The 21,479-nt window shown below is 53.8% G+C and overlaps 3 protein-coding genes and 1 long non-coding RNA gene across 4 annotated transcripts in view; 3 read left to right on the forward strand and 1 right to left on the reverse strand.

The window, feature by feature from the left end:
* ITGA11 (integrin subunit alpha 11) overlaps positions 1–2,257 on the forward strand; it is a 54,236-nt gene extending 51,979 nt beyond the window's left edge. The window contains exon 30 of the mRNA XM_055715884.1: positions 83–2,257. Within this exon, the coding sequence (XP_055571859.1) occupies positions 83–97 (15 nt within the window). The 3' untranslated portion in view covers positions 98–2,257. The remainder of the gene's footprint in view (positions 1–82) is intronic.
* Positions 1,373–7,851, reverse strand: FEM1B (fem-1 homolog B). Its single transcript, XM_027811365.2, has 2 exons — positions 7,121–7,851; positions 1,373–4,456 (listed from the first exon to the last, which is right to left on the reverse strand). The coding sequence occupies exons 1-2, from the start codon at positions 7,366–7,368 to the stop codon at positions 2,821–2,823; spliced, it is 1,884 nt and encodes a 627-aa protein (XP_027667166.2). The 5' UTR covers positions 7,369–7,851; the 3' UTR covers positions 1,373–2,820.
* Positions 7,852–10,737: 2,886 nt separating this feature from the next.
* LOC129736477 (uncharacterized) lies at positions 10,738–11,477 on the forward strand. The gene is made up of 2 exons (XR_008733123.1): positions 10,738–10,990; positions 11,113–11,477. It is a non-coding gene; the product is annotated as an uncharacterized LOC129736477 (long non-coding RNA).
* Positions 11,478–13,338: 1,861 nt separating this feature from the next.
* CLN6 (CLN6 transmembrane ER protein) lies at positions 13,339–21,337 on the forward strand. The gene is made up of 7 exons (XM_055715885.1): positions 13,339–13,522; positions 14,537–14,651; positions 15,404–15,502; positions 17,780–17,968; positions 18,075–18,130; positions 19,597–19,719; positions 20,961–21,337. Exons 1-7 carry the CDS (start codon positions 13,440–13,442, stop codon positions 21,247–21,249), a joined length of 954 nt encoding a protein of 317 aa, XP_055571860.1. The 5' UTR covers positions 13,339–13,439; the 3' UTR covers positions 21,250–21,337.
* The last annotated feature ends 142 nt before the right edge of the window (positions 21,338–21,479 follow it).

Raw genomic sequence — 21,479 nt, forward strand, 5'->3', positions numbered from 1 at the left:
CCCCCTCGTTCTAAAGCGCTTTGCAAGCTACTGACATGGAGTTTTATTGCTGCTTCTGGGTAACAGCATCCTCTCTCTTCAGGTCTTCACATATTGAAATCATCCCAGGAACAGCATGAACAAAGCAGACCCTCAGCAAATACCCTGCAACGGAACCAAAAGTGGGAAAGGATCAGAACAAAGCTACAGGAAGGGATGAAGCAGCAGCTTTTCCACAAGAGCACTTGGTGTAACATTTTTTTCTTATTAAAAAAGCAGAATTGTGGGAGGAGCAGCTTCCTTCACCTTATTATTACCTACAGATATTTCAAGTATGTGCACTAGTTCCAGGAACGGTTTTATACAGGTATTTCACAAGAACACAACACGTTAAGATTACTCCATGTCAGAAACAGGTCCTGAGGAAAAAAAACACAAACAAAAACCACACAGTGCAAGGAAATACCGTCTCAGTCAATGACACCACAACTCACCATGATTTCCGATCCAGAACACTTTGTTACACAGCGAGCAGTGCAAGTCACTGCAAGCAGTCAGCCCTCTCCTCTCCTTCCCCCACTCACCCAAGTCAAACAGGCTCAGGGACCCCTGACTCATTTCTAGCTACAGGCACATCACAGATTACAAATGTGCAAGTGTAAAAAGGAACAGCAAGGCATCAGAGCTCTGTCTGAAGCACACAGCACACTATAACAGAAAACTTGTTTTCTGAAACACATACGCACCGATTCATATACTGGTTCGCTTTAACCAAGTCAGCTACCAGCAACTTTACCAGGTAAGTAACAATCATCTGATACATGGTCTCAAGTTGTTCGAGTTTTGAGTTCAAAGCTTTAGCAGTAACGGACACAATCCCAAAGTGGGAGACTAAAAGCATCCCCAGTTCTTACATTGAGCCACAGCAACTTTAAAACACTTTTTTGCATTTCCAACAGCCAGGCTAAAAACTGTAAACTCTCAGCAAAATACAAAACTGCAGCTTTCCTGATGACTTCAGATGAACACATCTCAGCACACAGGAGGAAGACATTTAGGGTAACAACTAACAGAAGCACAAACACCTTCCCAACCGTTCGATAGCATCCACTTGTTGCATTAAGGCCCCAAGAGGCTGCATTTGGCTTTGCCACTTTGCCTGACTGCAAGTCATGTTTTTTAGGAGCAGCAGTCCAACCCACCCGAGATACGAGTGACAGACACATTTTTCATTTTAGGAGCTAATTCCTAGCAAAGTCTGCAGCTTAGAAGACACAGTATTTCTAAAGCTTTTCCCTTGAAGGAGACACAACAGCCAGCACTTACAGTACCACACAATCTAAGCAGCACTATTCTGCTTGGCACCAGGCAAAAATTAAGAGTTACAAGCTCATTCCACATTCAATGTTTATTTATTCGTAATACAAATAGAAACGTGTGCCCAAATCTCGCCTTAAAAGTTCTACCCAGATTGTTTAAAAAAAACCTACAGAACATTCTTTCATCATCTGACAGTTAAAAAGCTGCATTTCAAATAAACAGTTTTCAGTAGCCTGTCAAAACAAGTGACATTTTACTGTCGGAGTATCTGCAACTTCTACCAAGGAGAAGTACTTTCTCAAGCAACAGCGTTAGTGTACAATCAGTTGCTTATCATAAAAGATCTTCTGGTAGGACAATTTTTTAAAAATCAGTTTTAATAAGAGATTTTCATCATGAAAGGAGTAAAAATCACGAAAAATCCTCAAGTCCAATTCAGGGAGGCACAGACTCCACGCTTATGGGAAAAGCCAGTTTCAAGCAGTTTCAAGGAAGACTCTCTTTGGCGACAGAGTACTCCATTAGGAAGATACAGCATTTGGAATCCAAGAGTGCAGTTTTACATACTTTTGAGTCAAAAAGGTGCATGTTGATCATTGAAACAACAAAAAACAAGTTAAAAGCATTTTGAAATGTTGGGACACACACAAACACAAATACCCTATAAATTTTCTAGGTATCCATGCATGATCTTTATATATGAGCAACTTAGCTACATAAAAAGAAACCATGACTCCAGTTCATTTCAGTCAAGGTGCAAGTTCCTTTTTCAAAAGTTATTCAATACTTACTGTAGTAGTGTAAATGAAGAGCTTGATATTTCGACTACTATTAGATGAACGTATCATACTGAATTTAAACCTGTATTTCCTAACAGAGCATTCCATACATCTGTAGCTGTTTGTAACTGCTGCTCAAAATTTAATTAAAAAAAAAATAAAATTTTTAACGTTACCAACATCTTCAGCATTAACTGAAAGGCATAAAAAGATGGTGAGGTATGAGAGCAATGGATTGCTCTGTATGTCGAGACTTCACTTTTAACCAGCTACCGCATTGATTTCCAACTGTTCTTACCTCGCTCCAAGAAGTTTTAAAATTTGCAAAGCTACCACCTCAGTAGCACAGTCGCATGGCTTTTCAGAGGTGCCTTTAAATAACTACCTAAAAAGTGGAGATGCGTACTGGAAACAAAACATTCTGCACAAGTTCCATCGGGATTCTTCTCACTTTGTTTACAAAAACCAAGAGATAAAGAAGTAATTCTTTTAATTAAAATAAATGACCAAAATCTCAAACATCAGACTTTACTACAGGAAAATTAAGTGGCTTTTTCCCGGCCCCCCACCCCCACCTCGCCCCACCCCAAGAGCTGCACGAGAACTGAGGCTGCAGACTGAATCCAGAGGAACCCAAACACAAAAGAACAGAGAAAACCAACTTCATGTATACATATGTATTCTGCTGTCTGCAACTGATGTCATCCCATGATAGCACCACCAACGAAAGACTTTATGTAGCCTAGTGAAACTTCACAAATTCTTCCAGAGTTCTGGGGATCTGGTTTTGGTAGCTGATGTTATAGATCCGTACTGCTCGGGCAGCCAGGCACTTGAGACTCAGCTTCATTTGAGTTTTAAGGAGTATTTCAGACACCCCTGTTGTACTTTTATCAAGAGGGGTCTTCTTCTGCTTATTCGTCATGTCTGTATGAGCACCAGCCTCCACCAGGCTAATGATGATGGAATGCAATGTCAAGAAGTCACTGATGGGCCTGTGGTATTGGACAATGATGTGGAGCGGACTATTCCCTTCGCTGTCCACAGCGTTCACGTCAGCACCACAATCTAGCAAAAGTTTTGTGACAAGTGCGTTTGGAAAGCTGCAGACATCATTCGTGTGGAAGTCATCAACTGGTGTGCTGGAATTGACAGCATGATGCAGCAAACTAGAGCCGTCCCGAGTTCTGGGATCGAGGTGAATCAAGTTATAAATCTGTTTGTTGATTCGCGACTGATCCTCTTCACTGCACTGGGTCTTGGTAGAGATGCAGACTAAGTAGAGAAAGGTAAAAATGTTGCATTCGTAGTTGTCCATGGCTGTGTGGATGTCAGAGTCTTGGGTGGTTTTGATCCGGGACATGCCTTGTTCTATTTCCAAGACACTGCACCTCAGAACGCTCTCGATGTCCTTGGCTTTAACAGGCTCGTTTAGGTGTATCATCTGAGAAAAGACTTGAGCAAACCTTAGGAGGTCCTTATGAGTGTTCCTGTTGCCTTTTTGCCTTAGATGCAACGCATGCAGCCATAGCTTGATACACTGCTCAAACTCCATGTTATCTGCATATACAGCCCCACGGTAAATAATGGGGTGAGAAACATCAATATTGTCCGAGCCCAGAATTCTTTCCCGCACAATGAGGCCTTCCATGTGAAGGGCATCTCTGTCCTGCCTAATAGACTCTAATTCCTGAGGAGTCCTGCATTCAGTCCTGTTTCCATAAGCTTCAATTTGTGGAAGAACTTCTTTTTCAATTATATTCTCGCTGTCTCGGTACCTCTCCAGCATCGCTAAATATAAATAGTGGTAAGTCTTCATTATATCATAGTTTTCTCTGTCATTTGCAAATGAGGCACCCAGAAGTTCCAGAGCTTCAATCCGGCTTCTCCTATCACAGTCGGCGTGAGCAAGCAGCAGCTCTACAACGTCAGCTTTGCAGCTCTCAGCAGCGACTTTCAGCGGAGTCATCCCATGGCCGTTGACCATCATCGCCGCCTTCCACTTAACCAGCTCCCTCACTATTTCCAAGTGACCGGCTTCGGCCGCGAAGTGCAACGCCGTGGCACCACAGTGGGCTTTGGCGTTGGGATCCGCATGCTGCTCGAGTAGGTACCTCACCACGTCTGTGTGGCCTTTGTAAGCTGCAATCATAAGGCAAGTGTTGTCGTACTTGTTGGCGATGCTGATGTTGGCATTGTTTTCTACCAGGTATTTCACAATGTCCAGTCTGCCATCGAAACACGCAGCCCTCAGGGGAGTCGAATTGGTGACTGTCGTGTGATTCACGTTGGCGCCGTGACTCACCAGCAATTTGACTACTTCAAAGTGGCCGGCTCCTGCTGCACACCAGAGAGCTGTGGCTCCATCAATGACAAAGCTGAAAAAGTAAAGACAAAAAGAAGTGGTTAGACTGACGCCTTTTGAAAAGCGTCTTTTACAGTCAGCCCAGCAGTATGCAACAGGCACATACATACCCAGCCATTAAAAGCTATTTTATAGCCATCCTATTTTTGTACTTGAAGGAACTTACCAGGATAGGCAAGGTAAAAGAATGACAGACTTATCAAGCACACAGACCTCCCAAAGGAAGAAGTGTTGGAAGTTGAAACTTCAAAGCAGCCTGGGGATTTAGCCACATTTTGCACTAGTACTGCCTGGGCTGCTTTGAAAATCCTACCTGCAGGCTCCAGCCCTCAGCCCACAGGGGTCTCAGGAAGAACAGTTAGGAGAATTACTGCTGCTTTGTTTCTGCTGTGCAGAAACCGGCACATTAAAGGAAGAGAGAAAACTTAAAAATTGACATATTGATACAAAAAGAAAACCAACAAACTCTGACATGAATAACAGCATAGCTATGCAATACACCGACCCCGGCGGCAAAGCTAGCTTAAGAATTTCCTACCACTTCACTTGTTCTCTCTCCCCCAAGCTGCAAAATTGCCGCCGCTTCCGCTGCACCAATATTTTGTATTCGAGAGACCACACCGTAAACCAGACCAGCAGTCTAGTTACACAGATGGAACTCCAGGAATAAAATAAAATTTTAAAAAGCAGAAGTTGTTCTGCCCCGGACTGTTTCAGAGATCTGTTTTACATCATGGCTTTGTAGACAGCCTGCTGGCACGCGTAAATGAGGGGACAGTTAACTTTAGCAAAGCGTCACAGTTTCTTAAGCTGTTTTCATTTCCAAATTCAGCACATTGTGTAACTACAAAGATAAAGGCTGATGTCCTCTCCATTTCCCCAATTTCTGAAGTAGCACTTAAATGTAGAAAGAGGCGGCATTCGCACCACAGTTAATACGCGCTCAAAGCACACTCAATCACAGAGGAGGGGCAAATACCTTACTTCTGTATGTCCAAACAGCCACATTTCCCAAAGTTAAGATAGCGTAAGGCACCAACTTAATTTTAACAGTGATTTTTACCCTTTTGTGAAGCTCTCACATAGCTCAACAGGAACAGTTGTGTGGCCGTTTGTAAATCCAACACCTCTAGACAACACTTCAGAGGCTGCTCAAGCGCTCTGGCGCACAGGGATGATTACACCTCTACTCACAGTAAGAAGATCCTCAATTTCTAAATAGTCGCATTAAAATCCTTTTATATTAAAACAGAAGGAAAGTCAGGGCAGAGGATTTGTTCAGGAACACGAGATAATTTATTGGTGCACTACAAGTATATATTTACAAGGCAAAAGCCTGGAGGCCAAAGAAGAGTTGCTGTGTGCCACCTTATCTCAAGAAGAATGACAATAATGCAGGGATCACATGCTTTCCTCTCTCCTCAGCAGGCCGTGACTCCCACTGTGCCCATTGTGTCTCAGACAACATCTCCTTTAATCTGTACCAGGCAGAGGCTCTGGCAAGCAGATCCCATCCCATCAAGGCTCAGCATGAGAAATGAGAAAATTCAGCAGCAGCAGAGAGGGACTGACAGCCCTTCCCATGGCTTTCTGTCAACAGAGGCCTTGCCTTTAAGTGAATTTGGGACAGACCTCACCCTAGGCATTCTCAACCAGTTTTTTGTTTGTAAAAAAAAAAAAGGGCTGGAAGAGAAGAGGAAGAAAGACAAAAACCGAAAGCACAATGAAGTCAGTTCCTCCCCCTCATTCAGCATGTAAGAACCAAGCCAGTCTTTCCCTGGGCCAGGTAGAGCTGCACAGGCATAACTCCAACTCATCAAGTAGGAGACAGATGAAAGATATCAGCGGGGACCCATTACGATCCCTCTCACTCAGTATCTGATGTGAGTTCTCCTCCTGTGCAAGCTACCTGCAAAACCTGAAGTTGTTGAGAAGACCAATCTACCTTCAGGATTAGTCAGCCTTACGTTTAAGATTGACATACAGGCAAGAACTCAATGAGCACTATAGGAGATTTTAAAAACAACATTCCTCCTTCATTCTGCCACGGCAGCATGCTGCCCAGGGACCTGGACATCACCGCCAGGCTTCTCCCCAAATTGCAGCACCAGCACCATGGCCCCAGCTGAGGGCCTGGCACCCTCCTCCCTCCCTTACCATCCTAAAATGTCACATTTCACTCCCGCCCATCCCATACGTTGGCCTCCAGCAGCGAGGAAGGGATTTTCCTCAGGATATCTGGGCTGGACACTGACAAACCCTCAGTCTGAGTACACAAAGGCCGGACTCCTGGAGTGCAGGTACCACCCTACCCTGACCACTGCCTGCGGTCACCCCTGGCAGTGAGCGATGTCACAGAAAAGGCCATTCTGGGCACCGCAGGAGGACAGGGGGTGACCTGCTCACCAGGTGGACACTCGACAAGGAGCTCTGGAGGTTGCAGCAAATGCTGTTCTATCCGCAGTTTTAGGTGGGGGATCTCGGAAGGGCAAAGGCATTTACGACTCATAAAGCATCTGGTGGGGGATCCCAAACAGCAAAGGCATTTTTATAGCCAATAAAGCAACGTTCCCAGCAGCGGCTGAGGTAGCGGCGTGGTGCCGAGCCCCTGCGCCGTGCTGGTACCGACACCCATTTCTCGGCGAGATGGCGGCGGGCAGCAGGGAGCTCTACGTACCCGTCGAAGCGGACCGTGCCGGTCTGCTGGGTCTGCACGCGGTAGTGCTCCAGGAGCAGGCGGACCACCTTGGTGTGGCCGTTGCGGGCGGCGATGATGAGCGGCGTGGATCGCTGCCCGCCGTGCTGGCTGACGTAGCCCAGCAGGTACTTGATGTCGCTCTCGGAGCGGTTGAGGAGCAGCGCGGCCAGGGTCAGCACTCGCCCCTCGCTCGCCGCCTTGTACACGTACCCGGCCAGGCCCTCCATCGCTGCCTCCTCTTCCTCCCGGCTGCGGCCCCGACGACCGGGCCGGCCCTGCTCGGGCCTACCGGCCTGCCCCGCCGCCGGGGCGGCCTCTCCCTCCGCCTCCTCCTCCGTCCTGCCTCGGTGCCCGGCGTGGGGCACATGCGGCCCCCGCGGGGCCAGCCGCCCCCCGGCCCGGGCCAGCCCCCGCGGGCCAGCGGCGAGACGAGGCAGCCCCAGCGCCCGCCGCCGCCTCACCCGCCCCCGCCGCCCGCCCCGGGCCCGCGGCCCATCCCCGGGCGCCGCCGCGGCGGGGACGCGAACCCGCGGCGCGGCCCCCGGCCCCGCCCCACGGAGAGCCGCGGAGAGCGGCCAGGCAGGGAGCGGGTCCCGGCGCTGCTCCGCCGGCCGCAGAGGGCCGCGCCGGCCGCGGGGCACCGCTACGGGCCGCGGGAAGGGCCCTGCCGGGAGCTGGCGGGCACGGCCGCCCGCCGCCGCTCCGCCCCCGCCGCCCGCTCCGGAAGCGAAAGCGGAAGCGCCGCGCCCTTTCCCCGCTCCCCCCCGGCAACCGGCGGCAGCGCACGGACGTTCCGGGCTGCGGGCGGCACAGGGCGCTCCTCGGGTGGCTGCGCTGGGCCCGGCCCCCCGCGCTCTGCTGCCGCTTGGCTGGGTCCAGCCGGGCTGTTGGGTCTGGCTCAGCAAGGGTCGGTTGGGCTGGGCTGGGTACGGCAAGGATGGGTGGGTTGGGTTGGGGTGGGCTGGGTACGGCAAGGCTGGGTGGGTTGGACTGGGGTGGGCTGGGTACGGCAAGGCTGGGTGGGTTGGACTGGGGTGGGCTGGGTACGGCAAGGATGGGTGGGTTGGGTTGGGGTGGGCTGGGTACGGCAAGGATGGGTGGGTTGGGTTGGGGTGGGCTGGGTACGGCAAGGTTGGGTGGGTTGGGTTGGGGTGGGCTGGGTACGGCAAGGCTGGGTGGGTTGGACTGGGGTGGGCTGGGTACGGCAAGGCTGGGTGGGTTGGACTGGGGTGGGCTGGGTACGGCAAGGATGGGTGGGTTGGGTTGGGGTGGGCTGGGTACGGCAAGGTTGGGTGGGTTGGGTTGGGGTGGGCTGGGTACGGCAAGGATGGGTGGGTTGGACTGGGGTGGGCTGGGTACGGCAAGGCTGGGTGGGTTGGACTGGGGTGGGCTGGGTACGGCAAGGCTGGGTGGGTTGGACTGGGGTGGGCTGGGTACGGCAAGGATGGGTGGGTTGGGTTGGGGTGGGCTGGGTACGGCAAGGTTGGGTGGGTTGGGTTGGGGTGGGCTGGGTACGGCAAGGATGGGTGGGTTGGGTTGGGGTGGGCTGGGTACGGCAAGGATGGGTGGGTTGGGTTGGGGTGGGCTGGGTACGGCAAGGATGGGTGGGTTGGGTTGGGGTGGGCTGGGTACGGCAAGGCTGGGTGGGTTGGACTGGGGTGGGCTGGGTACGGCAAGGCTGGGTGGGTTGGACTGGGGTGGGCTGGGTACGGCAAGGATGGGTGGGTTGGGTTGGGGTGGGCTGGGTACGGCAAGGTTGGGTGGGTTGGGTTGGGGTGGGCTGGGTACGGCAAGGATGGGTGGGTTGGGTTGGGGTGGGCTGGGTACGGCAAGGCTGGGTGGGTTGGACTGGGGTGGGCTGGGTACGGCAAGGCTGGGTGGGTTGGACTGGGGTGGGCTGGGTACGGCAAGGATGGGTGGGTTGGGTTGGGGTGGGCTGGGTACGGCAAGGTTGGGTGGGTTGGGGTGGACTGGGGTGGGCTGGGTACGGCAAGGATGGGTGGGTTGGGTTGGGGTGGGCTGGGTACGGCAAGGATGGGTGGGTTGGGTTGGACTGGGGTGGGCTGGGTACGGCAAGGATGGGTGGGTTGGGTTGGGGTGGGCTGGGTACGGCAAGGATGGGTGGGTTGGGTTGGGGTGGGCTGGGTACGGCAAGGTTGGGTGGGTTGGGTTGGGGTGGGCTGGGTACGGCAAGGATGGGTGGGTTGGGTTGGGGTGGGCTGGGTACGGCAAGGCTGGGTGGGTTGGACTGGGGTGGGCTGGGTACGGCAAGGCTGGGTGGGTTGGACTGGGGTGGGCTGGGTACGGCAAGGATGGGTGGGTTGGGTTGGACTGGGGTGGGCTGGGTACGGCAAGGATGGGTGGGTTGGGTTGGGGTGGGCTGGGTACGGCAAGGATGGGTGGGTTGGGTTGGGGTGGGCTGGGTACGGCAAGGTTGGGTGGGTTGGGTTGGGGTGGGCTGGGTACGGCAAGGATGGGTGGGTTGGGTTGGGGTGGGCTGGGTACGGCAAGGCTGGGTGGGTTGGACTGGGGTGGGCTGGGTACGGCAAGGCTGGGTGGGTTGGACTGGGGTGGGCTGGGTACGGCAAGGATGGGTGGGTTGGGTTGGGGTGGGCTGGGTACGGCAAGGTTGGGTGGGTTGGGGTGGACTGGGGTGGGCTGGGTACGGCAAGGATGGGTGGGTTGGGTTGGGGTGGGCTGGGTACGGCAAGGATGGGTGGGTTGGGTTGGACTGGGGTGGGCTGGGTACGGCAAGGATGGGTGGGTTGGGTTGGGGTGGGCTGGGTACGGCAAGGATGGGTGGGTTGGGTTGGGGTGGGCTGGGTACGGCAAGGCTGGGTGGGTTGGACTGGGGTGGGCTGGGTACGGCAAGGCTGGGTGGGTTGGACTGGGGTGGGCTGGGTACGGCAAGGTTGGGTGGGTTGGGTTGGGGTGGGCTGGGTACGGCAAGGATGGGTGGGTTGGGTTGGGGTGGGCTGGGTACGGCAAGGATGGGTGGGTTGGGTTGGACTGGGGTGGGCTGGGTACGGCAAGGATGGGTGGGTTGGGTTGGGGTGGGCTGGGTACGGCAAGGATGGGTGGGTTGGGTTGGGGTGGGCTGGGTACGGCAAGGCTGGGTGGATTGGGTTGGGCTGGGCTGGGTACGGCAAGGCTGGGTGGGTTGGACTGGGCTGGGTACGGCAAGGATGGGTGGGTTGGGTTGGGCTGGGCTGGGTACGGCAAGGCTGGGTGGGTTGGACTGGGGTGGGCTGGGTACGGCAAGGATGGGTGGGTTGGGTTGGGGTGGGCTGGGTACGGCAAGGATGGGTGGGTTGGGTTGGGGTGGGCTGGGTACGGCAAGGCTGGGTGGGTTGGGTTGGGGTGGGCTGGGTACGGCAAGGATGGGTGGGTTGGGTTGGGGTGGGCTGGGTACGGCAAGGATGGGTGGGTTGGGGTGGGGTGGGCTGGGTACGGCAAGGATGGGTGGGTTGGGTTGGGGTGGGCTGGGTACGGCAAGGATGGGTGGGTTGGGTTGGGGTGGGCTGGGTACGGCAAGGATGGGTGGGTTGGACTGGGGTGGGCTGGGTACGGCAAGGATGGGTGGGTTGGACTGGGGTGGGCTGGGTACGGCAAGGAGGGTTGGTTGGATTGGGGTGGGTTCAGCAAGGATGGGTTGGTTGGATTTGCTTGGATTCAGCAAGGATGGGTTGGTTGGGTTGGGTTGCATTGGGCTGTGTTCAGCAAGGAGGGTTGGTTGGATTGGGTTCAGTGAGGATGGGTTGGTTGGATTCAGTTGGATTCTGCAAGGATGGGTTGGTTGGTTCGGTTGGGTTGGGTTCAGTTGGCTTGGATTGGGGCAGGTTTGGGTCAGTTGGATTGGGTGGGTTCGATTGGGCTGGGTTAGGTTTGGTTGGGGTGGGTCTGGGTCAATTGGATGGGGTTGGTTGGATTGGGTTGGGCTGGGTTCAGCGAGGATGGGTTGGTTGGATTAGGTTGGATTGGGTGGGTTGGATTGGGTTGGGTTAGGTTGGGTTGGCTTGGGTTGGGTTTTGTTTGGTTCAGTTTGCTGGTTTTTTTTTTTAAAGAAGGCACCAGCAGCTTTCATCACCTCAGCCATGACTCCACCCCAACAAGCCTGCCATGCCCAGTCACAGCACGTGCAGGAGCTTCATCCTCAGTTTCAGGGACACCATTAGCAGCCTCTCGGCATATCAGCTTAACAAAGAGCTAATTGCCACCCACCTGCTTGGCCGCCTCTCCTTTCCGCAGCACAGATCATCTCCCAGAGACCTTCAGGAGGTGCCCCACGCTGTGACCAGTTACATGAGACCAATAAAGGCTGCAGTGAGTAAGATGATACACAGCCTGTGCCGCTCTCTGTTGTGTGCCGCTGCTTTCAAGGGGATCCGGTATCAGCCGTATTAATAGTTAATTTAAAATCATGCAACTGGAGCTGCAGCTCTTTGTGGAAACTTCTGTGCGGGCCGGGCCGTGCATTATGTATGGGAGCAGCGGCCTGGCTGTGTGGCCGGCGTTGCCGAAAGGAGCTCGGGAGAGGCGAGGAGGAAGCGAATCAGGCTGCGGTCAGCGCTGCAGTGTCCAGTCAAGGAGGATCAGCTTTTAGCAGCCACATACGCGTGTAAGGTACAGCATGACATGCAGGGTTCATGGTAAGTTTAAGTGGAACCTGTCTCCATTACCTCAACAATCTCCTCCACTCTTCAAGGATTTATTTTTTTTTTCAATGAGCACTGCCTGGGTGTCGCTCGTGTTCCCTCGTGGATTAGCATGAACAGCGCAGGGAGGGTCCCTTGAGGGACTTACCAGCGTTGCCACCATCCCTCCTGGCAGCACCACCGAGGTCTCCGTTCTGCAGCTTCTCGGAGCCTCGGCAGCTTTGGTGGGTCTGGCTCACCGTGGCGTGGACCATGCTTCCCCGGTGGAGAGCTGTGGCACAGCTCTACATGATTATCCCCGGTGACCATCTCAAGGACATGGCTGCGCACAGCCGAGGAAGGAGAGACACAAACGTGGTGGTGTAGTTACTGCAGAGCTCCCAGTAGCTGATCCTGAGGGTCCCTGAGCACCTGCGAACCCTGAGCCCCCCCTGGTGCCCACAGCAGCCCCCCAGGAGCAGGGGCAGAGGCCGAGGGGTTTCATGAGTCCATGGGACACCTGCTTCCCCTGGCCACGACGCATGTTTCACCCCGTGGGGCGCGCCGCCTGTTTCACATGCAGGTGCATCTCCCGATTTAGACCCCAAACTACCGCTGCCAGGGGTGCAAATTAAGACCCGTGGGTGCAAATCCTTCCCTGCCTCACACTCCTACTGCCCGTGAGTCATCCCGACCCAAGGGTGTTTATCTGGGCAACATGGGGGAGAGGGAACAGGGCATGGCATCCGTGCCTCCTGGCTTCCCGCAGTGACGATGCCTGCGTGCTTGGCCACGCGGCGCCGAAGGCAGGTGGTCTCGTCGCAGGGTAGCGGGGGTGTGACCCGCCACGTGGAGCCGCACGGAGCAGTCTGCCCGTGGCGGGGAGGCAGAGCTGCGCCCGACGCTTCGTTTCCACAGACCCTCGGGCTTCAAAGGGCACAGCGAGCGCAGGATGGGTGCTCCCTGCCCCCTGCCACGCTCTGCCCGCCGCCGAACCCCTGTTCCTGGCCAGGTGGGGATGTGGTGCTGGCTGCACGTGGGGGCCAAAGGCTCGTCAGCTACAGAGCAATTAGGAAGTTAAATACATCCTGGAGTTAAATACGTCCTGGAGTTAAATGTGGTCCTGCTCCTTTGCCTCCCCGTGTGAAACAGCAAGGATGGTGGCTCCTGCTGGGGGGGGCAGGGAGGCAAAACGAGCCGCTTGGATTTGGCATGGGGAGGGGAGGCTGGGCTTGGCTGAGCCAGGCTGGGCTGAACCGGGCCAGACTGAACTGGACCGGGCTGGGCTGGGCCAGGCTGGACTGGGCTGGGCTGAACTGGGTGGGCTGGGTTGAGCTAGGCTGGGCTGAACTGGGCCGAACCAGCCAGGGCTGAACTGGGCCAAGCCGGGCTTGGTTGAGCTGGGCTGAGCCCAGGCCGGGCTGAGCAGGGCCGAACCGAGCTGGGCCGGGCCGTGCCGTGCCGGGCCGAGCCGTGCCGCGGTGGATGGGCTGTGCCGAGCCGGGCTGCCCCCGCCCCGCGCTCCCCGCCCCGCCCGGGGCGGTCCCCAGGCCACTGGTCGCGCAGCCGCTGCTCGTCCCCCGGCGCCGAGGCGGGGCCCTGGCGGAGCGCGCGGTGCCGAGCCGGGCCGGGCCGAGCCGAGCCGGGCCGGGCCGGGCGGGCACATGCAGGGCACGGCGCGGCGGCGGCCCTTCCCGGTGGCGGCCCCGGGCTCCCCCCAGCCCGCCGGGCCGCTCTACCCGGGCAGGTGAGCGGCGGGGCCGGGGGCGGCGGCGGGGGGGCACGGGAACGGGAACCCCCTCTCCCCCCGTTCCCCGGGGGTCCCCAGCCCATCCCGCCCCCCGGCTCGCCCTGCCCCGGGCTTCCCCAGCCCCATCCCGGGTGCTGCCCCCACCATCCCGGGTGCTGCGGTTGTCCGGGCTGTCCCGGAGGGTCGGGGTCCCCAGGCCCCGTGTAGGGTCCCCCCGCTCGGCCACGGCACCAGCCGCTGCAGCCTTGTCCCGGGCATCCTCGTCCTGGCTTACCTGGGTTACCCCAGCTGGTCCAGCGTCTGACAGCCTCTTCCCGGAGCCGCTGCTCTCCAGGGCACCCGGCTTGTCCCGGGTACCACCATCCTCTTCCTCCATCCATTGGGTTTGGACCGTGGGCTCAGGTAGCACAAGCTCACAGCTGACACCGTGGTGGTCTCGGCACCACGGGAGAGGAGTTGATCCTCTTCTCCCCCGGGGGAGGTGACGGTCCGATGGTGTTGGAGGGTTATTTGATGGAAAGACTTCAGCTTGGCTGGATCCGGCCTTGCTTTGCAGAGGCAGAGGATCTTGAGAGTGGAAGATGAAGGTGATGGCACATCCAGAGCATCCCTGTGCTTGAGTACCACCGGGCATCAACGCAGTTTTAGCATTCCACAGAAGTGCTATGGGAGCTGAATTTTGCTTTGTCATGCAAAAGTTAAAAATAGTTGCACTTAATTCAGCACTTAAGCTTTTCACCCTGCTTTTGTGCTCGCTCCTCAGCCAGGAGGAGCCTTCTTATGGGGATGTAGCAGATTTCATGAACGAAATTTTGCCTTTCTGTACTACCTCCCCCTCTCCTTGGCCTCTCAACTTTGTTGTTATTCCACCGATCCCAAAGCTCAGAGACATGGTGGCAGCCAGGGAAGCACAGGTTTCGGGTGGGGATGCAGACCTGGGGTCTGCTCCCTGCCTCCTTGGAAGCCTGTTCTATGACCTAAGGCTGACGCTGTCACTTCTGTCATCTGTAGACATGGAGCGGTCAAGAACGAGGACACCTTCAAGACCTCCCCGTTTCACTTTGACCTGTGGTTCTACTTCACTCTGCAGAACTGGGTGCTGGACTTCGGGCGTCCCATCGCGATGGTGAGTGTGGCAGAGGCAGGCCTGCTGCTTTGCTTGCCATCACCTTACTTTGGGTGGAGGACAGGGGGGCAGAGCCGTGGTGGTCCCCTGCAGACCCCATGAACTGTTTTCGACACCCTTGAGGAGCTGTCCTTGAGGACTGCTGCAATGTACTGGTGTAACTGGTACCACGTGTGTTGCTCTAGTTGCTTCTAGGGAAGCTATCTAGGAATTTTTTTTCATGTCATCCACCCCACAACTTTATGTTTTCATAACAAAAGTTACCTGGAGAGGTTCCTGCTGCTCTTCCCCATACCTCACCTCTATCTCTGGAGCTTGGGACTGCTGCTCTCCACGTAGTGCAGGGCAGAAGTGGCCATTACCCTCAAATATGTGTATTGCTGGCATCTGCATGTGGCAGAGGGTTGATGGAGAACCGCTGCTGCAGTACTTCCAAATGCCTTGCTCGCTCGCTTGGCCACACAACTTCATGGCATCGGCTTTGGGCAGCACTGCAGGAGCAAACGGCTGAGATGTAAATACGCAGCGCCTTTAGCACCCGCTTCCAGATTGCACTTTTAGGGACGCTTGCTGCAAGAAGAGCTGCCCAACTTCGTTACCGACAGCTACGTGAAGTCAAGCTGACAATTAGCAAGCAGCAGCCGTGCAAAGCAAAGATTTTTCTCTCCCTGTCTTTCTGTCAGCGATGGGGCTGTAATTGCAAACTGGGTGGTGAGGATACACTGATGTGCTTTCTTTCTCCCCATCCTCAGATAATCCTACCTTTGGAGTGGTTTCCTCTAAACAAACCAAGCGCCGGCGATTATTTCCACATGGCTTACAATGTTATCACACCGTTTCTTCTGCTAAAGGTAAACCTCGAGGTGCAGGTCTTAGATTTTTTAATATTGCCGGTTGTGAAAACAGGGCAAACAATACAGTTTTGTAAAGACTGAGTTTGTTAGGAACTTGTTGAACAAATGTTGGTTATTCACAAACTCCTGCAAGTGAGCTGGCCACGCTGTACGTTGGAGGTTTGCAACTCCAGAAAGTTTGTGATGCCACCTTTTAAAAAGCAAGGCAGTGACCATCTCAATACAACTCAATTTCCTGCATATGCAAAGTAAATCGCTTGTCCCTGGAACTCCGGATTCAGGAGTTAGAGCCCTTCTCCCTGGCTGAGCCAAAGTGTATTTTTAAGACAACATCCGTCCATGACTTAAAAGACCTTATGAGACAGCTGGAACTACAGTAGATTTTCTGAATTGTTCAGGGCTTAATTACACTTGCTCTTCGACATTAGAATTGTATCTTTAGCTTGAATTTATCTTGCTTCAGCTGCCAGCCACTGGATCGTGTGAACCATTTATGAGGTTAAAGACTGTCATATCATTAGAAATCTTCTTATATTAAATACTTAGCAGCCAGAAGATATGAGAAAGCAATTATAAATATATTTTAACCTTCATTAGCTAGAAATTGAATTATGTCCTAAGATGTAAATGATCCTCTCCCTCCTGAGTCAGTCTGGGAGATTCTAAATGCCAGCGTGGCCAAAAAGGAATTTTCAGGATCCAGTCCTTTGGGGGATGTGAAAGCTCCGAACCTCAGTCTGACCCGTCACAGTCTGGCACAGCTGATTTCTGCAGGCTGGATTCTCCTTCAGTTTAAAGTTTGCTATCTTGGACTCCCCTGGCAGCACAGAAGGAAGGGTTGGTCCACAGAACACAAAAACATTTGTTTTTCAGGGTGCGTTGCTTTTGCCCAGTGTCCCCTCGAAGGACGTGTCCCACTGTCCTTTTCCATCAGACAAGAGCTCTGCTGAACCTTTTGCTGTCCTCATCCTCTCTGAGTCCTCTGACATTCATACAGCAGTTACAGAGGAAGGGAAAGTTAAGCTTCAAAATTAAATACAAATAAGGAGCTTTTCACTGTTTATGGAAGGCTGCAAAGCTGATTTGGCAGCAGGGAGATGGGAGGTGAAGGTGGCCCCAGCTGATCCTTGGGCTGGGCTGATGCATCCCCCCTGACCTGTGGTTCCCGAGACGGGCTTGGCATCCCCTCCAAAGCCTGAGCTGGGATTTAAGTCTTTTGAGGTCTTCCCCGCTTTGCAAGCTGAGTGGGGAGCTCCTTTCTGGAGAGATGCTCCTGCTGCGCGTCCCCAGGCAGGCTTGCAAGGGGCTCGCCCCAGGCTCTGAGTAGCACAGGGCTCCCCGCCAGCCTCACGTTCCTGCCTCCACAGACCACGAGATGGTACAGGGAGAGCTCATCACTAAAGCTGGTCTTCAAAAGGTTGCCTCAACTGGTTTTGCTGGCAATTAGGTATTTCTAGGTACAGGTTTAAATGCAGCATCCTCTTTAGAAGCAAATACAGAGAGGTGAGTCCGAGTCCGTTAGGAAGAAAGGAGGAGGGGTGGGGGTGGAAAACCACCTAAACCAAACAGTTCAACAAAAGTCCTTTGAAAAATCATCCAGCAGGGAATTAGGAAGGAGCAAGTAAGTGTCTCTGAGCCCGGGGAGGGAAGCGCCTGGGCTGGGCTGGACGCTGCTGGAGGCTCTCCCTGCCGCTGGAGGGCACAGCCAGCCCTGCAGATCCGCCTGGCCAAGGAACTCGAGGAAGCGGCTGCCTTTCTGTTCCTTATTTATTGCTTTTGATCACATCTGCTGAAATTGCTTTGAGTACTCTCTCAGAAAGTACTGCATCACTGATTTGGTCCAAGCTGCATACTGCATCACTGATTTGGCTCAGGTTAAGGGTGCTGCTTTGCAGAAAGGTTTAAGGAGGGGAAAAAAATGGGGTTTGATTTTGCAACCAGGGATAACGTGTGGGCTCAAACCTGAAAGCCACATAGGCTGGTGGAAACGCATCTGAGATGTGTTCAGGGAAAGTAGCTGCAATCAGGGAAGCTCGGTCCGGTGCAGTTACACCACTGTCCCCAGGGGAACGACTGTGTTTTCCCTGGCAGGGTGCCGGCCATCGCAGGCAGCAGCTCGCGCCCATACGGCCACACAACCTGCAGCTTTCTGCAGGCCTCCTGCTTGTTTTTTTTATGATTTTTTGCAAAGCACCTTGAAGTCAGCGGGGGCAGAATTTGTTGCGTGTCTCTGCTCGTACCTCCTCACTGCTCAAGACATCTCTGTGTTTTTAGCTCATTGAGAGATCCCCCAAGACCTTACCGAGATCAATGGTCTATGTCAGCATCATCATGTTTGTCATGGGAGCCAGCATCCACTTGGTCGGGGACTCCGTAAACCATCGCTTGATTTTCAGTGGCTACCAGCACCATCTATCTGTAAGAGAGAATCCCATCATCAAGAACCTGAAGCCAGAGACACTGGTAAAGAGGCTGTGTTTTATATAAGCACTGAAAAAATATTGCTTGCTCTTATTTAATCGCATCCTGTTCCCTCTGCCCTTTTAAATCTCTTTTCGTTGCATTGCAGATTGATTCCTTTGAGCTGCTGTACTACTACGATGAGTATTTAGGTCACTCGATGTGGTAAGCAATTTACAGTCTGTCTAGTGGTCTCAGAACCTAATACAAGGAAGGGCAGGTCTGATCTGATCATAGTTTGCTATGTAAAAAAAAAATAAAATGCAGCTGATAAGAGCTGGCTGGGGATGGCGTCGTCATAGCCAGTGTGATTACAGTAGATCCCTCCCTTGGAAAACTGCCCGTTCCCCCTGGTTTTGTCTCTGTCTCAGTGATGTTTCTAGGATGTGGCAGTTGTTTGACGGCTCATCTGGTCTCGTCCCTCGACCATTTCCACGGGACAGCCAGGTGAAGAGACAGGTTACCGTGCAGGTCTGAGGGCTCCACAGGCTCCTTGGCTGTCACCACCCACCTTTTTGCTCTTCTGGAGGTTAACCCCAAAACAAACCAACTGTGCCCGGGCTCTCTAGCCCTTTGCTCGCTCATCTCCTTTACCCTGCATCTGTTTAGTGACCGTCCAGTGAGAGGGAAGGGCTGCGTGCATGGCCAGACCAGTGCCTCCCAGTAACAGAGACCGTTTGCCCATGGTAACCTAGGGAGCTCAGTTAGGGTCTGATTTCAGCGCTGTTACCTGAAGCCAACCCTAGAAACACTTGTTGCAGCCAGACAGTGTGCTTCATCAGTGAGGCTGCGCTTGCTGACCCAGGGGCAGGTGATGCTGGTGGTGCCTGTGGGCTCTGGCAGGTCCCAGCAGCACCCTCCTGCCAGCGTGAGCTGGTCCCGCTGCTCTGCCTGCACCAAAGACCCCAGAAAGGACTGTCTGGCCCTTTAGCTGCTGCCAGATAATCCTGAAATTGCTCCAAGTGGAGGGGAATCTCTTCCCCATCAGGCTTTCCTGGTTTATTTGATGGTCCTGGAGCGCTGTGAAGCAAGCAAATCTCATTCTTTTAACTAAAAAAAGGGCTCTGTTAGGTTGTTGAAACCCTGGTCCACACCCTGCTTTCCTGCAGTTCAGCTTTTAACACAACACAGCGCTCTGACACGGCCTCTGACAGCCCAGGCATGTAACAAATGCAATTGTTCAACAGAGCACTTGAGCCCCAGCGTTTGACCTAATCAGCAAACTTGAGCTTTTCCTGCGAGAGCCCCAGAAGTCTCATTATCTGCGGGAGCACTTGGTGCAGCAGGACATACAATAGCCCTGCACCAGGCACCGCCAGCCCTTTGTCGGTCGTATGGATGCAGTGGTAACCTCGTAGCAAGAGCTGTGATGCTGGGAGAGAGGTGACGGCCCTGACTGGCACTGCGGGACCCCGTGGAGCGGCACCCTGCACCCCAGTGACCTGCTGCTTCACCTGCCTGAGCACACGTGGCCGCAGCAGGCTGGGCGGCCTCTGCTGCTGCTCCTTCACCAAATTGATTTACAGGTTTAAGCACAGAAGTTGCCTGCGTGCGTGGTTTGGATGTGGGGGGTGGGGAGGTTAAACACTTTCCAGGGTCACCCCACTGACTGGAGTTGTTTCGCTTTGCAGGTATATCCCTTTTTTCCTGATACTGTTTATATATTTCACCGGCTGCTTCACCCCTGTTGAAGAGGAGAGCAGGATGCCAGTGGCTGCCTTGCTTCTGATGGGGCCCAGCAGCCTTTATTACTGGTGAGTGGCTCCTGCCCGCTCTGGATGGGCGAGGGATGACGAGGGAGTGCCGCAGGCAGCCCTGCAGCATGCAGGCAGGGCTTCTCCATTCCCCAGGGCAGAACTTGCTGCAGCATCTGCTCTGCAAGTCTGGAAGGTCAAATCAAATCGTGTTAAAATTTGCAGCCGCTCTAGCCTTTGCAAGCTGGGACAATTTCAGGGTCACCCATCAGCACTCCTGCCCCTGCCTGGGGTGTTTCTTCAACCACAGCGGGTCATGTTATTGCTGGAGCTCCAGCTTCCAGCCTCCGCGGTGCTTGCTGTCTACCCCCTTCAAAGGCTGCCGTTCGCTGTGTTGTTGGGCAGTTCCTGGCTGATTTTGGAGTGGTCACCTGGTGCCTGCGGTGCATCGGCCTGGTCTCGGCTTGGTGGTGGCAACGGCGATGCTCTTGCCAGTTGTCCAGGCACTTTACACAGAGCCCAGGCCGCCTGCATGATGCTCAGACGCTCAGCTCGCCCTGCGGGTCCAAATAGCCTTTTGAGAGAGGTCTTATTTATTTCCCATTTTCATTAGCCTCATCTTCCCGAACGGTTTCCCTGATGGCAGCCAAACAACTTCTCATTCATCTTCAGAGATGGTGTTCTCTCTTGCCCATGGCTTTGCCCCCTGCTGAGATTGTTTTTATACAGTAAATTAATTTTTGATAGTCAAAATCATCAAGATGATTTGGTCAGTTCCCAGTTATCCCATTGCACTTCCTTTAAATAGATCAGCGTGAATCTCTGCAGTTCGCAGTTCACGTGCTAGCAATTAGGAACCAGGGAGTGCAATTCCTCCTTCCCCCTGCCAGCACCCATTCAGGACCGGCCACTGCCAGATGCAGCACAAGGGCAGCAGTGGATTTTCAGACTAAATGAGCACAATATCCGTGGGTCAGAGCCAGAGTCTGGCTTTGGTTCTGTCGTTCAGCATCCCACCCACAAACTGAGCCCAGCATCTTTCAAATCCCATACTAGGCACGCATTTCTTTACCTGTTCTCTTCAAGAAGCCCGTAGCTCAGTTGTTAAATTGCTGGTAAAAAATGTGAAAACAAATCACAGCTTAAAAGCTGGCAGTAGAAAGCAGCACAGCTTCGTTTGTCTGGATGCAGAGCAGGGAGAAGGGGGAGACACCGACCCCAGGTGAAGCTGGAGGTGCTGGGGGCTGCTGTGGCTCAGTGCTTTCTCCCAGGGGGCACTGACGGGTGGTTTTGCTTTGTAGGTACCTCGTGACGGAGGGTCAGATCTTCATCCTCTACATTTTCACTTTCTTTGCCATGATGGCTTTAGTGATGCACCAGAAACGCAAAGGACTTGTCCTGGACAGCAATGGGCTTTTTCTCTTCTACTCCTTCATCATAACACTGGTCCTCATTGCTCTTTGGGTGGTTTGGCTGTGGAATGACAAAATTCTCAGGAAGAAGTACCCTGGTGTGATCTACATCCCCGAGCCGTGGGCATTTTACACACTGCACATGAACAACCTACATGCAGCAAAGGAAAGTTTATAAGTTTTGATATTTTAGAGTGATTTGAAGAAAAAAAATATCTAGTTTTTCTAATGTAGATGTATTTCAAATAAATTCCTGACCAACACTGGCTGCAAGACGTGTTGTACTAGATCTAGCTGGGGGGGGGGAACGTTTGAGCAAAAGGGAAGAATAGTCTTTGCAACGTAGCGCTTTAAAGCCAGGGTCGTGGCAGGGGTGTCTCCCCTGGCTTTGCCCCGGCCAGCCCTCAC

This window comes from Falco cherrug, chromosome 7, assembly GCF_023634085.1.
Source record: "Falco cherrug isolate bFalChe1 chromosome 7, bFalChe1.pri, whole genome shotgun sequence".
NCBI classification, from domain to species: domain Eukaryota; kingdom Metazoa; phylum Chordata; class Aves; order Falconiformes; family Falconidae; genus Falco; species Falco cherrug.

Bases quoted from the DNA above. Each gene is read 5' to 3' on its own strand.
- FEM1B (XM_027811365.2), bottom strand. From the start codon at position 7,368: ATGGAGGGCCTGGCCGGGTACGTGTACAAGGCGGCGAGCGAGGGGCGA. The intron at 4,457-7,120 runs GTACGTAGAGCT...TTACTTTTTCAG, and splicing joins GGCACGGTCCGCTTCGACGG to CTTTGTCATTGATGGAGCCA.
- CLN6 (XM_055715885.1), top strand. From the start codon at position 13,440: ATGCAGGGCACGGCGCGGCGGCGGCCCTTCCCGGTGGCGGCCCCGGGC. The intron at 17,969-18,074 runs GTAAAGAGGCTG...GTTGCATTGCAG, and splicing joins ACCTGAAGCCAGAGACACTG to ATTGATTCCTTTGAGCTGCT. The intron at 18,131-19,596 runs GTAAGCAATTTA...TTCGCTTTGCAG, and splicing joins TATTTAGGTCACTCGATGTG to GTATATCCCTTTTTTCCTGA.